This window comes from Centruroides vittatus, unplaced genomic scaffold (assembly GCF_030686945.1).
Source record: "Centruroides vittatus isolate TY-2023 unplaced genomic scaffold, ASM3068694v2 scaffold_932, whole genome shotgun sequence".
NCBI classification, from domain to species: Eukaryota; Metazoa; Arthropoda; class Arachnida; order Scorpiones; family Buthidae; genus Centruroides; species Centruroides vittatus.
This window is the reverse complement of record NW_027122721.1, coordinates 657,236-675,246: the sequence shown is the minus strand read 5'-3', so window position 1 is coordinate 675,246 and position 18,011 is coordinate 657,236. Positions and strand designations below refer to the sequence as shown.

The 18,011-nt window shown below is 28.7% G+C and overlaps 3 protein-coding genes across 3 annotated transcripts in view; 1 reads left to right on the top strand and 2 right to left on the bottom strand.

Moving 5' to 3' along the window:
- LOC136990451 (CCHC-type zinc finger nucleic acid binding protein-like) overlaps positions 1–4,955 on the bottom strand; it is a 50,408-nt gene extending 45,453 nt beyond the window's left edge. Inside the window, exon 1 of the mRNA XM_067288835.1 lies at positions 4,779–4,955. The gene's annotated coding sequence lies outside the window, so the exon portion shown is untranslated. The remainder of the gene's footprint in view (positions 1–4,778) is intronic.
- LOC136990417 (beta-hexosaminidase subunit alpha-like) overlaps positions 1–18,011 on the top strand; it is a 376,498-nt gene that overhangs the window by 351,962 nt on the left and 6,525 nt on the right. The window lies entirely within an intron of this gene.
- LOC136990421 (WD repeat-containing protein 82-like) overlaps positions 10,927–18,011 on the bottom strand; it is a 45,314-nt gene continuing 38,229 nt past the window's right edge. Inside the window, exons 7-9 of the mRNA XM_067288813.1 lie at positions 17,159–17,228; positions 13,444–13,586; positions 10,927–11,676 (exon numbers count right to left, since the gene is read on the bottom strand). Of these exons, the coding sequence (XP_067144914.1) occupies positions 11,641–11,676; positions 13,444–13,586; positions 17,159–17,228 (249 nt within the window). The 3' untranslated portion in view covers positions 10,927–11,640. The remainder of the gene's footprint in view (positions 11,677–13,443; positions 13,587–17,158; positions 17,229–18,011) is intronic.

The following is an 18,011-nucleotide window of genomic DNA, read 5'->3' as shown; positions in this document are numbered from 1 at the left end:
GCCCAACTGATCTCTAAATGAATAAAAACAAAAATACAACACTAGCCCGATAGAATTTCGACATTTGGTTGGTATTTAACAAAAACACAATGAATTACAATATTATTATTGATTTGGTACTTTTATAGAAAACGGGCCCCCAAAGTTGGGGTCTATTTTCTATAGGAAAGCAAAATTTAAAATTTTTTTTTTATCCACATGAAAATAAAATAATCAAGTGATTTTTAATAAATAAAGATGCAACTATTTGTTTAATAACACAGGGTATTCTTTCAGCTAGGAAGCAATGTAGTAATAGAGGCAGATAAAGTATGACTTTAAAAGTAGATTTAAATTCTAATCAACTCCCATATTACAGGTAATAGTAAAAGTTGCAGAAAAAAGCAGTCCGTTTTCTGTAACAGTGTTTTTAAAAATATGAAACTTGAATTACATGAATTTTTATATTTAATTTTCATGTTTGTTCTCAATGAAAAAAATGTTGACCTCTTGTAGTACTTGAAATACTAGGTCAACTTTTATGCTCTTAGTTTTATAATGTCCAGTTTAGTTTCCACAGTAATGGTGTCAAGATATATGCAAGAAGTTCACACTTCTTGCATTTATTTTCACTGCTAGATTGCTATATTTAGAAGGCATTTTTGAAAACACTAATTGTAAAAATTTATAAAAATTGCAAAATAGCAAAAAATGCCATTACTCCAATGTTACCAAATTCAACCCATCTTGTGAGTGGCAACGACAACTCATAATTTGCACAAAAACAAAAAATGACAATATGCAATAGAAATAAGTCCACACTGATTATGTATTAAAAATGTATTATATATTACTGGCCAAAGACTGACTGTAATGCCACTCCCATAAGCAGCAAGAGAACTTCAGAATCTGAGCAAAATTTAAATTTTAGACCTATGGTCATATTGTTCACACAGTAAGTCTGAAAGTTAAAATACACGTGCTTTCCAACTTAAACTAATATTTAAGTTGTTATTGAAATGCTGCAACAATAGTTAAAATCTTCAAGTTTCAAAAGAAAGAGGAAAAAGCTATTTAATAAATTAATTCAAACTTGTATCTATTCTTTATTCTATTTGAAAGATTCTCTTGCAAATTAAAATTGTTACTTTAGTTTCTGACTTCTGCTAAAATTGTCTCAAAATTTTATAAAATCAAAAACAAAGTGCAGAAAGAATTGTTATCATATCTGTTTTATCAACCAATATACTTTATTTGCACTTTGACCCAATTCACAATAAAATTGTTTTGTTTTTCCTCTGTCTTTACAAACAATGATAAGATCTTACATTACAGAAAAGTTCTATCACAATTCACAACTGTGTATGAACAATGAACAACAAATATAACAGAATGGGCTAACAAGAGAATCAGATTATCTGATTATCACAGACATATAAAATATTTCTAGATACTTATAAATGAACTTTGTTCTCAAACTTAATTGAATAATGCATATTACATATGGTTTAACTTTTTCACAAAATTAATAAAATCCAAAGAACACTGAAGATTAACATCTGTTTTCAGTTAAATACTACAAATACAAGTTTTATAATTAAAATTGTTGCTTATGATTAAACTTAATGATGTTATATATAACAAAAAAATATGACTTGTAAAGTGATTTCACATGTAAAAAAGTTTGCTATAAATGTGGATATAATAATATAGTTTAAAGAACACAAGTAGAGCTGTTTTATGTTTGATTACATTTTAGTTGTTTCTTTCATATTAACTGCAAAATGCTTATAATGTTTGTGTTCATAAAGGATTACAAAAGTAAAACATAAAACTTTACATTTAAAAAAGTATTAGTGATGCTTTTATTAAATATAATTTTAATTTGTTTGAAAACAGCTGTTATCATTGACTTACATTTATTTTTAGTTAAGTAAAGACATCGGATAGTAAATCAAACAAAAAGAGAATTTTGAGAAAACATCAATTTGCTTATTACAAAACAAAACCATATATTACAGTTTATATCAATTTAAATTAATTATTTAATTAAATTTACAAAAAGTTAAATTTGAAATAAGTTTAAAAAATTAACTTTCTTATGAGATTATTTTTGGTTTTAATGTTTTTCAAAGATTATATACAAAAAACTTTTTTATTTATTAGTTTACTGATAAAGTTTTCCAATCAAATTTTTTATCTGCTATTACAACACACAATAGTAAAATTGCAGCTCTGAATGAGACAGTTTGTGACCAAATCAGAGATGTAGACCATGCTTATAAGAGTAAAAAAAAATGTCAAAGAAATCAATGGTCTATATGTGACCCTTCATAAGATAGCTCCCTCAAACTCAGCCTATCTGAAAATTCTGAAGACCCTCAAATATGGGATAAAATTAAAAATGAAAAAAATCTAAAACTATTTCTCAAAACAATGATAAAAATCAAATATTTTCCACTTTACTGGAGATAGCTAGAATCTCATAAGACAAAAATGCCACTATACCTACTAATAGTTTACCAGGGTGCAATTGGAGTCATACTGCAAGCTCCATTAATCTAGTTATTGCATGTTTAACAAGAGCCCAAACCTATCACTATATCTCATGAAGAGCCACATGTGCACCATCAGTTCCTTTAACTTCGTTTACTCATATGGACATGATCTACAGCTCTAATAGGGTCTTAAGCTGCAATTTTATCCACCCAACACTAAATCATTAATTCTCAAACAATGAACCACAAGAGATGGCTATAAGTGCCGAATTATGATAAAAGCATATTTTAAAAATGAGAATAAATCCATTTTTATATAGATCTACTAATTCATCATGGCACATCCATGATGAATTAATAATTATGCTAAGCCTTTACAGTAACAATTATTATTATAAACAATACTCATAGTTTAAAATATAATATTGTTATATGATAAAAATTAAAAACTATACAAGTATATCAGAAATAATTTACATATACAGTCAAACCTGTTTTTATGCAGTCTTTTTTTTTTGCGATTTTTTTATGCGATTTTTTATGTGCGCGGTATAGCCAGCGACTAGTCTCGTGCGATTTGTCATGTCTCACGATGACTTATTATAGCTAAATAAACTTATTATAGTAATATTATTGCATGAATATGCAAAAAATGAAATAATTTATTTTTTAAGTCAACAAAACACCACCTGGACAAAAATATGTAAAACAGACAATCGACGAGACGATGCAGTCAAGTGCTGACATCTGTTGTCAATAAATTCTATTTCGTACGGTTTTGAGTTATTTTCTATGTGAGACTTCTTTTATGCAGTCCCTATTGACCGCATAAAAAAATATTTTTTTAATTGTGTTGCGAAAACTATTTTTTATAGCCACTCATGAAGTTTCGTGCGATTTTTTTTATGCAGTCCCTATCCACCGCATAAAAACAGGTTTGACTGTACTGTATTTTAGTGCATTGCAAACCAAAAATGTTGAGAACAATTGCAAACACTTAAGCTAAAATATAAAAAACTTATTTACTTAGATAAATTTTCTTTTATGTTAACTAAATAAAATATCATTTTAATTTATTGTTATATAAATTTTAAAAGACATTCTTCTTTTTATATCTTAAAGAAGACAGAGAAGCCAAACAATTGATGGATTTTCAAGCTACTTTACCACTACTATTAATAACTAAATACTACGTAATTTGGTACTAGAGCCATCTCTAGTACCAAATTAATAAGAGCTGGTGCCTAATGCCTACCTCTAGAACTGAATTACACAGTATTTAATTATTAACAGCCGTGATAAAGTAATCCAAAACTCTAATAATCATTTGGCTTATTACAAAATAATAACGAGCTTTCAGATGTTTATATACAAAAATATAGAAGACAAGATAAATCACAACAAAACTATATACCTCGTAATCACAATAAAACAAGATAGTTTGACCTTAAATGTAGGTCATATACTTAGAACATTAACACTACAATTTATCTAGATTTGGTCAAATATACAAGTTACTTTTGTACTTTAACTTATCAATTAAAAACACATTATCAAAGTACAAATACAAATATTTAATCTTAATTTACTTTTTCACCTTAGATATTGTAATATGAAATACTAATAAGCCAAACGATTGCCAAATCCTTCCAGCAATACGGTAAAGTCGCACGATCAATCCAGCAACACAATAAAGTAGCCTGATCAATCCAATAATACGATAAAGTCATCCGATCAATCCGGCAATCGTTTGGCGGCTTTATTATAAAAATATAGGGCTTTGAGACGTTTATATACAAAATACTAATACTGTAATGTCTTAAACTGTCCAAAAATATTTCTGTGTAAAGAATTTAAGATTAAAACTGTTGAATGACAATTACAACTGTAAAACTTTTATAAATTTGCAATAAAGATTAACTTTTTTAAAAAATAAATAAAGTTTTAATTTAAGATATTGAAGTATATATATATATATATATAATTGATATTAAATATCTATTAAAGCAATTACTTATAAAATTTAATGAGGGAGTTAAGTTTGTAATATTTACATTAATATATCTTCAATGCTTCCATTAAATTCAATATTGAATCAGTATAAAATCATATTGGCACGGAATTAAATGTAAATAAACCTTTCAATCGATTAAAAATATTTAATTGATTGAATAATAAAAATAATTAATTAAGATTAAAAAAATCAAAAATATTGTAAATTTTTCATCTCCTTTCTAAGCCTAACTGACTCTTCATTGCCAACACACTAAATTAATATTAACGTTGGGCAATGATTCATACCTTTCGGGACGCGTTATTACTTCTATCCTTCGATGGATCGGTTTTTGGCAATTGACAGATGTTTTATTTTCTTATGAATACGTTTATTCAATGTTTGTAAACCATCAACTCTCTGCACCAATATGGAATGTTGGTTTCGCGTCGCACGTGGTCTACTGCGCATACAATCTGAGCATTTTCGTGATACACCGTCTGGTGATAAATAAACGAACTGAAACAACTGCGCAACTACAATTTCTATTCTGGATAGCGAGAGTCCTCTAGATTTTCTGATACAAAATTTTTAACAAATTTATTTATTTTTCTTTAAACGTTGCTTTAAAAATAATTTCAAACATTTAAAAGGAATAATTAAAAAAAATATATATATATATATATTTATTTATTTATATTAATAAACTTGTGTTTTTTTTCTGTTTTTTAAATTTCTCAGAAATTATAAATATTTTTATTTATGTCCGAACTGCGCTGAGTTGCGAGATGAAAGAAGCATTTAAATATGTAATGAATAAAAATAAATTTAATAGTTACTGAGTTAATAAAGAATTTGTATGGGACAAATTAGAACAATTATTTTTATTTTCAGTAAAGTAGTCCGAATGACTGAAGTGTCAAAGATGCTTTCAGGGAGATCAGATCTTTGAAATTTTTTTGGATTGTTGGACTAGATATATAATACATTTATTTATTTATTTATTTAGCATATGACTACAAATATAGTTAGTAAACAGGATAGAAAGCAAAAAGAACACAAATCACAAATGTAAATCCGAATCAAAAACATAGTTTAAAGCACTTTCAGTCACAACCAGAAAATCACTGTTCTCCCGGATAGGATCTCATTGGACAATCTTCCAAAATATGTCGTATAATCTGTCCTTCTGCACTACTCACTATCAGTGTGGGGATGCAACCTTTTCCCATTTATATAATACACGGCTTCATTTCTTATTCTCCAACCACACCATTGAGGTCTGGTGTGAACTCATGATATGCCTGAAAAATACCTTATTAGTGTCCGTATACAGGAGTTTAAAAACTATAGTAAGTCTGGATTTACAGTAGCATTTCCGGCGCCAATTTTGACGGTCCAAAAAAACCGGTTCCTGGTATACGCCGCCCCAAAATGACAAATATTCTTTCACACTTTGGACGACCGCCATCGAATGTTATTCCGTAAAGTTAATAGAAAACGTTTTACTAAAGAGCTTAGTTTAATCAGAACAAAGATAACTTTGCATAAAACAAACACCGAATGACAAACTAAAACAATTATCAGATGGTTCCAGAATGTGTAATAACGCCAGCTGAATGACATCGTGATCAGTTTCATCTATTGTTTAAAGAGGAAGTTACAGAATCAAGCGATCGGCAAAAGATGCAGTTACTGTGACAATTGCCGCCGGACTGGCAAAACCAAAGCCGGGGTGCTACTTGTAATCCAGCCTAATCCGTTCCGACAGAGGAATGACGAGACAGACCTCCTGGAGTTGCTCGCCCAGATCCGATTCCGAATCGGAATCGGATCTATCCCTTACCATCTGGCGTACCATTGTGGACTTGGCATAGCTGACAAGTTTCTTGATACCAAAACGGGTCGGGGAGTTGCAGCTAAATACAGAAGTTGTCTTATTAAAATTTCGTCAAGAAATATAGACGGGCATTAATTTGAATTGATTGATTAGATGGCATAAAAATGAATACGTAAATTTCTGTAAAAGATTTTATTTTCGAAAATCTAATAACAAAGGAGTCATATTTTTATTACAATACGATATCAAATTTAATAATTACGTTGATGTAGATTTCCTAGAGTCAAATCGAACATATTTTTCAGATGAATTATTTAACTTCTGGTCACTCGCAATTTATAATTAGCGAGAAATATTTGGTTCTGTCCAACAGATGTATAATCTTGTTGTATGTTCCGGCTAAAAAATATTTTTGCTGTAGAGACTAGTAACTTAAACAAACGTCACGTTTCTTCTGTATCCGTTTTTTTTCAAAAGGACCAAAGACAATTAATTCAGCCTTAAAAACTTTTAATGCTATGCATTTTGGATAAAAGGATATGCAGTACAGTGTACAAATTACTTTTTTATTCATTTGTAATAGTTCAGTATTATCTTGTAGCCTGAAAAAAGATGAGTTTCCTTTCATCCAAAATGCATAACATTAAAGGTTTTTAAGGCTGAATTAATTGTCTTTGGTCCTTTTGAAAAAAACGGATACAGATGAGATGTGACATTTGCCTAAGTTACTAGTCTCTACAGCAAAAAAAAATGTTTTTTGTCCGAACATATAAGTTTATAATTAGCATTACATTAATGAATTCAATATTTAATTTCAACTTCTCTTTTGACTACATTAATTTCAGTGAAAATATTCTTTCTACAGCTTCTGTAGAAAGAATATTTTCACTGGTGAATTGCTCCTCGTGTAGTTCCCAAAAAACAAAGCACTAATTTTATCAAATTATTAAAAATCTTGAATTCAGGATTTTTTTGTGCATTTTATTAAATATTTGGACCCATCTTACAAATACATTGGTTCATTTTAATTACATTTCTGCAAGTGTTTGTTTATTATTGCCTTTATTAGTATCCATTGATCAAATTGTCAAATTTCATTTGTTTCTGTTCGTTTAACATTCTTTAAATTTGTTGAAACTATTCTGTCAGCTATATTTAATGCCATTTATTCTTCAGCAGTATCCATTCAAATGTGGGACAAATTAGAACAATTATTTTTATTTTCAGTAAAGTACTGTACATTTGAAACAGTCCCTTATCAATGCACAATAAACATTTTCTAACAAATCACGAGTTCAAAATACAATATATAAATGTGTTCAATATACAAACTAAAAACTAGTTTTTTGATTTTCAAAAAAGGGGCAAAAATGAAAATTTTACTATGATGTGAGTCAGGGAGTCAGGACAGAAAAAACAGTACTGTACAGTTCAAAATGGTACCTATGGCCAGCATAGCCTGGTGAACCTACAAGGGTCTGTTAAAAAAAAAAAAAATCAGATGGCCATAGTAGTAAAGATGCCGGTATGTTTCTCTGAGAACCAATTTGAGTTTAAATTGGACCTTCAGATATTTTTAGTTAATTGACCTAAATATATCGAGCACTATCCCTCACTAGTTAGCTGACTTTATTATGGAACTGGCCTAACCTGGAAAATTGTGGACTGTCCCTGGTTTTGCCTGTTTTTAATATTTGGTTATACAGTACCAATAGAACAATTTTATTAACATTAACATCACCCACCAATTTATAGATCAATAAATAAATAAATACATTTTTAAAAAATGACCAAAGTTTAAATTAATCAATTTTAGACCCCTCACCAGTGGCTGAATGGATGAAGCCACTGAACAATAGTAGGTGGTCATGGGTTTGCTCCCAGCCAATGGGTTAGAACATGAAGTTTTCCAGATTTCATTCACATTTTGAATAGTTAAATAGGGGTCAATTTCCCTTAAGGGCCTCCCAGAGCAGATTGCCCATGTGTTGCATTGCCATATATGAATAAAACCAAACCAATTTTAGAACCCATTTTCACTGATTCTAAAAGGTGTCCCAAGATTTATTTTAAATGATAATGTCTGCTACTATAGAGCAGTGTTCCGCAACCTTTTTCTACTTGCGGCACACCCATGACTTGACATGTCTCAACATAGCACACCAAAATGTTATTCCCCTCAAAACCGTATGATATGATACTATTAATAGAATTACGTAATGCCGCTAACCTATTATTATTAATAAACAGACATCAATACCCGTGAGCAAATTTATTTTACATTTAATTTCTTAGAATACATAAAAACGTGTGGCTTGTAATAAAGAATAAACAAACATCATTTTATTTCATCAGTGCTGTGGCAGAGAATGAAATACAAGCATAAGAAACACAGCAACTGTGATAAAAATATATAAATAAAACTTGAAATTAATATATGTAAAAGTTCACGTCACACCTTTTACCTTGTGACGGCACGCTGGTTGCGGAACATTGCTATAAAGTACCTGCAGGACGGGCTGGATTTAGGCCTTTTCCTGCTAGAGGTACACGCTAGACTGCAGCCTTTTCTGACACTAACTTTAATTACAGAGTAATTAATAAATTTAGTACACTTTCATACTGCTTTTTTAAATATGAAAATTAAATATTTTACTAAATGGAAATTAACATACATAGTACATTTTTTTTTAAATTAACAGTTACATCATACATATTGGAATAGGTTTAGGCCTACATTATAAGTAGGCAAAGCTATCTGAAACTGGAAGCGTAACTAAAGGGGGTGAAAGTGAGCATGTGCTTGGACACCAACTTTTGGGGTGCCAAAATGAACCTGTAGAATTTTTGTAATTAACATTGAAACAGTTTCCAGGTATGAAGTTTGCCTCAGATGCCATAATTGTTCAGTACAGCTGTCTGAAGTAATTATTTAAATTAATTTAATTATAAATACAACAGAACCTTGATTATATGAGACAAACCTGTAAGTTAATAGTCATTTTCTTAAACATTATTTTATGAATTATGGTATAAGATAATAACATGTGTTCTAAAATGATTTGTTTCTGTTACCTTTTATTAAACTTCAATGCCAGACAAATCATTCATATTAAAGTGCAACTACAGTAACACACATCTTTATTATTAAAATCATTGTATTAGCTGTATAATAAATGTTGTAAAAATTGTTCTTTTATACGAATAAATTCATTAACGTATAAAAAACACACTTAAAAGTGGTGCCGTATAAATCCACAGCTGGACAACCAAGTGATTAAGATAGCAGCCTACTGCTATGGGGACCTGCAATCAAATCAGTGTTTAGCGGTTTTATCCACTCGGTCACCAGTGGACAGCTCGGGTTCAGTTAGGCCCACAACGGGGCGAGGGAGGGAGTCCAACATATCTGGAACAGACCACCTCCCAAAATATTCCTAGCATTTTTTTAACTACTGAGACTCAATTTCAGATTCCCAGAGCAGTAGGTTGACAAAGTAACTGCCTAAGCCACCTTTTTTTCTTTTGTAATGTTTAAGTAATTTGGAATAATTGCAGGCTAAAGTTTTGAAACATTCAAAAACCATAAATTATAATTACAAAAATATTTGTAAATAATGCTATTTCTTTCATAATGCTATTCTATTCATTGTTTCATTAAAAACTGATAATTATAAAACAAAAATGAATAAAAAAATATTAATGTATGTAATTACAGTAATTATAACCAATTGAAAAAATAGTTATTAAAGATTTTCACATTTACCTTCATAATTTAAGTCAACAAAATATTAAAAATTGTGTTGTAATTTATATAAAGATATAATTTTAAGGAAAGATTTGTATAAAAATTAATTATAAGAATGAAATGTAAATAATCATTATATATTATTTCATTCCTCCTTAAAGCTAATACTTAGCATTAAGAGGGAGGAAGCAGTAGTTAAACTGGACTCCAGTGAAGCACAGAAAGCAATCAAAACTTTTATATGTTTAGCCTTTTCTAATAGTTAGATAAATAGCAATTCTGAGGAAGAGCTTCTTATCCACACGATCCTCTACTTCCAGGATGCAACTTTACCTTCGGACATTTCAATATTTCTGTATCATAGATAATATGGTATTATATTCATGTAATCTTATCATAATACTACATTAATAAATGCATATGACCCTATTATAATTCTTTATTTTCAGAATAAATTTTTTTATGAACATCTGTTTTATAAAATGATGAATACATGTACATAAGGAAGAAAAATAACTTTTTAAGAATTTCTCATCCAACAATAGGAAGTAACAAATATCTAAATTTAATCACGAAATGTAACAAAGAAAAATCTTACATTTAAATGTAAAAAAAAATTTCAATAAACACTTGGTGCTTACTTTTTCATTTATTATTATTATTATTATTATTATTATTATATTTTTTAAATAGAAATTTTCTAAACCATAACAATATTACCAGAAATACATTTTGAAGTTATACTTATTTTCATGATTTAAATCAAATATTGTTATATTTATGATAGTTATTTAAAATAAAAAATAAAATAAGGAACATTTATTTTAATGAGGTAATTTGTTGATAAATTTAAAATATTAGTTCACAATTATTTTCTATATTTCTTTAATTCCTTTACAAATTTTTTTTTTTTTTTTTTGAACGAACATAAGTGAATAAATTTATGTCATAAGATATGAACCAACAAAATTCGCAGTAGCAAAAATAGTTTGAATTATCTGTAACGGGCACAATTTTATAATTTTTTTTGTTTTTTCTTAGAAAGCAAAGCATCATAATACAATTTAGAATTCTATAATATCTGTAATTTACTATGTATAAAGTAATAACAAATATACAATATTAAAATTACAAAAGCTGCTGCTATGAAAACACCTACAAACATATAAAAAGATGAGATCCTGAAATTTCCAGTTTATATCCTAATTCAAATAAACTCATTTACAAGAAACTTCTTCAAGGAAAAAATGAATATGAAAAAGTAGTCAGATAAAATATGACAAGAACAAAATTGTCAATGTGATCAGTTCAATCTCCAGTTGATGCTGCCAAGAATATATATCCCTTTAAGAATTATGTTTTTCCATAAAATTTATGGCAATCCCTTTTTGTTAACGAAAATTGTCATGGTAACACGAGAGGTGGCTCCCATTACAATATGAAACATATGGCAATAGTTGGTTGTGCAGTTTATAATTTCCATACCATCCTTTGTGCTTATCACAGTTGAAGTGTCAAAAAATTGGGCACCCAGGATGATTAACACAAATATAAGGCATGATATCAAATTGATTGTAATTTATCACAGGCTGTCATCAATTGTGGGCAACCAGAAAGCCTGTTAAAAAAAATATATGTAAATTAAATTATTATTATTCAATATATTTTGAATAATTTATTTATTATTATACATAAAAATAATTTCAATTTTATAAACATAAGGAAAAAAGATAGTTACTTACCCATCCGTTATTTTATTTTTATATAATTGCATAAATAAAAGTAAATATTTAATTCTTTTATGTGATAAAATAATTCATAACAAGTTACAATTAATTTTATTTTTTATCAGAGAATGATAGAATTCTAGGAAAAAAAAAAAAAAAAAAATTGTCAGATTTTCTAAACATGACTAAATGGAAGTATAGATAAGTGGTTGTAGACAGAAATAAGCAATTAGTTTGTTTAAAACAGGCCAAAGATATAATTAACAAAGTTTCACCAAAATACTACTCAAAGAAAACTGTTTTTGCAAACCATCTATAAACTATACTTCTAATTTATTTTAAAAGAAAAAAATGAATTCAAGACAGCTTCTAACCTAAGTAAAAAGAAAAGGAAAAGGAGAAGAATAAGAAAAGCAAGAGATGACATAGCTGTTTTTTTGCTACAAAATTAGTACAAAGATGGAATCTCAATCTTTATAAGATCTATAAAGATAATTTCCATACTAAGAAATGAAGATGATGATAATATGATTACCACTAAAATTGATAAATTTGGTATTTCAGCAACTATTGCAAAAAAAAATATCCTAACCATTACAACATATTAAAAAAAGCAAATAACTAAGGCAACCTAACAAAATTGATTCTCAATTGAAAATGGCTATTAAAATGATATTATGGAAAAATTATAATTTAATCTACTTAAAAATGTTTTACTACCAAGATTACTAAAACTAACAAAAATGACTAATCAATTACAATTTATCTTTGCCATTTATTTAATTAAAGTGCATTTCTATACTGAAATAAAGTAACATTTAATAATTTACATTAACAAATTTAATTGTACTCAGATATAGTTTAAAGTATAAAAAAATCATTGTCTACATCAAAACCAAAGAAAGCATTCCATATCTTATTGGGCAGCAATTTTCAAATTGCAGACACACATTCCCACGTCTTCCATCTGTCCATCCTTCATTAATGTTGAGATCGTAGTTAGATAGATGAAAATCAAAACCAGATATAAAAAGCTTAGGGGCTGGAGGCACCACTAACTACATACAAATTTACTTCTGTGCTTAACTGGAAGTTGTGTGATTTCAATTCAAAAGTTTCTTGAGAACAGAGTTAGATATAAGAAAATAGAGACTAGATATGGAAAGCTTATTTTTAAATTAAATTGATAAAAAATTGAGGTGCAGCATTGTGACAATGTCATAATAAGTAATTTTATTTAATAATGTTTTTTTCCACAACTCTATTGTTATTAAATCAAATTAAAAAATGCTTGTTAAGTATTCTTAAAAATATTTTTAAGAATATAGATTCTTCATATTTTTTTAAAAACTATTTAAATTCTAAAAAGTTTGAACTCTACTTACTAAACTCCACTCAAACAGAACAACAAACACACACTTTAATAGAGTTGCATCCACAAAAATATACAAAATATCCTGATGATGATAGAGATTCCTAAAATACTAGCAATCTTTTAGAATAGCAATGTTGTAGCAACAGCTGCTATAACATTGCTATTCTAGAATGTAATGGTTTCTATTAAAATTTAAATACAAATAATATTACAAAATGAATAAACTAAAACCATAAATTATATCCAAAACTAAGGTATGCATCCTTATCAAAACTTATCATACCATATTTGTGCAAGCAGATGCCAGCATCATAAATTTAGGATTAAACTGGACACAATGCATAGGACCATTATATTCACAATTCAATATTGCTGTTTCCACACCACTTTCTGAATTCCAAACATGTATATTCCCATCAGTAGAACCTATAATAAAATTTTATTAAGGTATATTATTAATTAAGAATTCTAAAAATCTGAATTTCATTAAAATCTAACATTATTTAGATTCAAGTTAGTTAATATATTTTTTGTTTTTGTTTAATGTTACCAGATAGCCTGTTTCATACTGAGTATGAAGATTATTCTAGGAAGTTTTGAGAATTAAAAAACCGAAAAGAAATTTCTTATTAAAACATTTTTACATTTGCTTGAACCACTTTTGAAAGCAGCTGTTTTGTATGACAATTTTATATTACTTAAAGATGCAGAAGATATAGCAACCTTTTTTAATTTCTCCTTTTTCTTAGAAAATAAAAAAAATTCAAAACAATGCTAAGCCAATATTGTAAGAAGGAGTAATGACTATTAAATAATTAAATACTGTGCTGTGACAGGATGATCATAACAAAATTGAACACCATACAATGCTATCTTTATATGCTTTCACTTGATTTCCCTAAAGACATATGATAAGTAAATTATAATACAGGGTGTCCATAAAGTGTGTGTGCAATTTACAAAATTTATAAACTTAGAGCTACCCATAGGTACACCTCTCATCTGTAGGTAGGTGACACCTTTGTGTTCAGAGAAGGAAGAGTAAACCATCAAGTGTGCTAGATCTAAGACATCCAAGAGACTTATAAGCGTCCTCCACCTTCATCAGAAGAAAATCCCTCAGCTCGCAGAAACAGGGTTCAAGTTTTATAGTCGAGAACAATGCTCCATAGCCACATACTGTGAAGTACACCACTGTTGAATTGTTAAGATCCCATGGTTTTTGTAGTACTTGCTCTGGATTAGTGACAGTGTATGTATGTTCCTCTAGACTGCAATTGATGTATTTGTTAAGTAGTAATTTTAATTACTATTTAAGAAATTAATAGTGGGAGAAATAGTTTTATCCACTACCATATGAAACTGTTGACCAATCTGATAGGTTTTTGCAAATGCAAATATGCATGACAATGTCGGAGCCATAACTCTTGTTGAGGACAGATTCAAAATATTGGTGGGGGAAGTGTTGGAGATCTTCAAAATCTTTGCAATTATTTTTTCAAGGAAATCATCAGACACTATTGTGCATTCCATCTGAGATATACTGTACTATAGAACAGTGTTTCTCAAACTTTTTGGTCTGCGACTCCCTTTGGCATTTAAAAATTTCAAAGGACCCCCGAAGAATGAGTATGCGTAGAAAAACATCCCGGAGCGAGGGGGGTTAATTTAAATTCAGGACGAGTTAATTTCTTTTGTTTAATTAATCTATTCCATGTTGAAATTTCTCTCCGTTGCGTGTCGCTTTGCGTTGAATTTTTGTCAATGTTAAGACTAACAAAATTTTTAAAAAAATTATTTCTTTATTTTTCACAAACAAAATAAATATATTTAAAAATATAAAAACAAAAAACATTATATTTCGGAAGTTTATCTAGTCTCAAAACGTTCCGTTTCAGCACAACACGGTCTTCAGAAAAACAAGCATAACTTACCATTCACGTGGGAAAAAAGTCTCAGTTCAAATACTGGCGCGTCCTTAAGAACTCTCTCATGGTCGCGCCAGGCTGCCAGCTAAACACTCATATCAACTAAAATAATATCGGAGTATCCTAAGACATAGCCAAATATTGCAGCACAACAGCACTAGCGGAAATTCAAATTTGCCGACTGAAACGCTTTCGGTTGATCGGTTTTCGGATAATCGACGCTCTACCTAAGTCGACTTGCCTACAGACGCAACGCTGCTAGCGAACATCGTTCCAAATGACAACGCTATTCTATCATAGTTTAGGCAGAGAGTGGAACTCGGGGGATTCCCCAACAGCACACAAATTTATGAATATTATATTTAAACTCGTATTTAAATATTTATATTGTTTTTATTATTTATATGTGCAATTTATTTAAGTAAAAATTATTTTATATATTTTTTATTTCTACTATTTCTAAACATGAATCTATAGTAAATTTATAAAATATTTGGAAAAAAAAATTGATTTGGCATCAATTTTTCAGCGACCCCCCAAATATTTTTCACTGACCCCCTAGGGTTGAGAATCACTGCTATAGAATGTATTAGAGCATAATAGAAAGCAATTAGAGCAATAGAGCATAAAGAAAGCAAAATTATATTTTAAAAAATTATTATTTAAAATTAAAACAGAATATTATAAAATTTAATATTATATTATAAAATTTAAAAATTTGGACATTAATCAAATACTAATTTTTGTTCTGAAAATAGTAAAGATTTTATTAAACGTGTTAGTGTATCCACCTACATTCACTGGAAATCTAACAATAATCTTACATAAATTAGCTGCTTTCTTTTCTTTTGATTGTTAAAAAAACAAACATTTTCTAATTTGTTTATTGCCATTAAATCTATCTCTAATAAATCTCCCAATAACATACTTTTAATCATTAGGAAAGTATATAATGAATATTTTACAACAACAAAAACTACTTAGTTACATATGACTAATGAACAAGCTTATTACATACCCGGCTATTTAACTTATCCCAAAATGCATTTTGATCTTATTGACCCTTATCACAATTGGGTGACATACAAAACAGTCTATGGTGACAATTGCCAACATTACAATACATGTTAATAATACAATTATTACTGTTCATTAGTCATATGTAACTAAGTACTTTTTGTAATTAAATAATATAGGCAAGAAGCTTTTTATTATAATATTTTATAACTTCACAGTTTTCTAATATTAACTTATGTGTTAGAAGATATCTTACAGTTATAAAGTTATCATCATACATTCCATCTAAGCTTCTCAGCTTTATGCTATGTTTGAGCTTGAGAAAAGTCAAAGACTGATGGACTCAGGTCTGGGCTGTAGGGCATAAGATAAAACAGTGTACTTCAGCAAATCTGTCACCTGTAACCCAAAATCCAATCTCTGAACCAGTCAAGTTAGTTGCTGTGCTTTTTCTCATTCAAATTTTATAGAAAATCATGATTACAGGGTGCTGTAACACTTGTTCCACATGATACTTTAACTGACAGCATAACTCCAAGATAATCAAAGATCATTGCTGTTTTTGGTCTCCCTGATTTCAATGTTTAAGTTCACACATCTTTCACAAAGCAAATAGTCCAGTAGAAAACTGTACTCTAGTCTATTGTTTGATCACCATACATTTCACACAAAATACTATGAATGAGATTTTGTGACAAAAATCTAACACAATTTTGAAGTAGAACCATTGATCTTCATGCATCACAGTATGATCAAAACTTTTATGAATATGGCATCATGCTATACTAGAAAGATGGCAACTGGTATTTGACCAAAATGGACAATATATAATTCAATAAAATATTTATATTATAAGAAAATTGTTTTTATTCCATAAAAAAAAAAAAAACACGAAATTACTTTCCAAACAACCCAATAATTTAATGATTCAATAATATCAAAACACGTCATACAAAAGCATTTATTGTACAGTTTTTATAACATTTATTTTTAGAAAACGTATTTTATTAATTCCAATTTAAAATCAAAAAAATTAAAAGTTCAAATACTTACCACTGAACACAAACTGAGAATCAGGACTGAAAGAAGCTTCTAAAGGAATAGCTCTATTATTTACATGATCCTGAAACATAATTTTTATAATAATGAAATAATATAATTGTCAAATCTAATTGTACTTATAATAAGAAGTAAGGGAAAAAAGTTATTATATGTAGTAAAACCTGTCTAAAATAGAATGCAACAGTACCATATAAAAATTTTTTGTTTTGGCAGATTTCCATTTAATAGAGTTATGTTTTATTAATGTCAAAAAAGAGAAAGGCTGGAAAAAAAATGTTACAAATCAAAAGTGCTGCTACTCCAATATAAGTATTTTATGTTTTGAAGATATGCTAAAACACTGAAATGTGTATGTGGTATACAAAGAAAAAATAATCTGCATGAAAATTCAGTATCCATAGAATGTGATTGTTTAACTGCCTTATTGCATATAACATATCACTTTCTAGTGAGCATTCACTTCATTAATTATTGTCAAGATAGAATAACCTAGAAATGTTCAATTTTTAACAGGAACTCATTTGTATTTATATGTATAATTTTCATCATCCAGTATAATTATAAATTATCCCTATTCAATGCTGTCTGGAGGGATATGTAGCAGTCCAAACTCAAACCAAATTTTGTATGCTGACATTTCTGTGGGGGGGGATTTCATTTTAAAAACTTGCTACTATAGAATTTATAACACTGCAAGCATCCCAAAAATACATAGCATATGCATAATGTACTGTACATGTGCTGTAGTCAATTTCTGCATATGAAAGAGCCTATGGTATTGAAATTTCATTTGTATTACTGAAAATCAATTACTGTAACAGTCTTTCTCATGAAGCTATTTAAT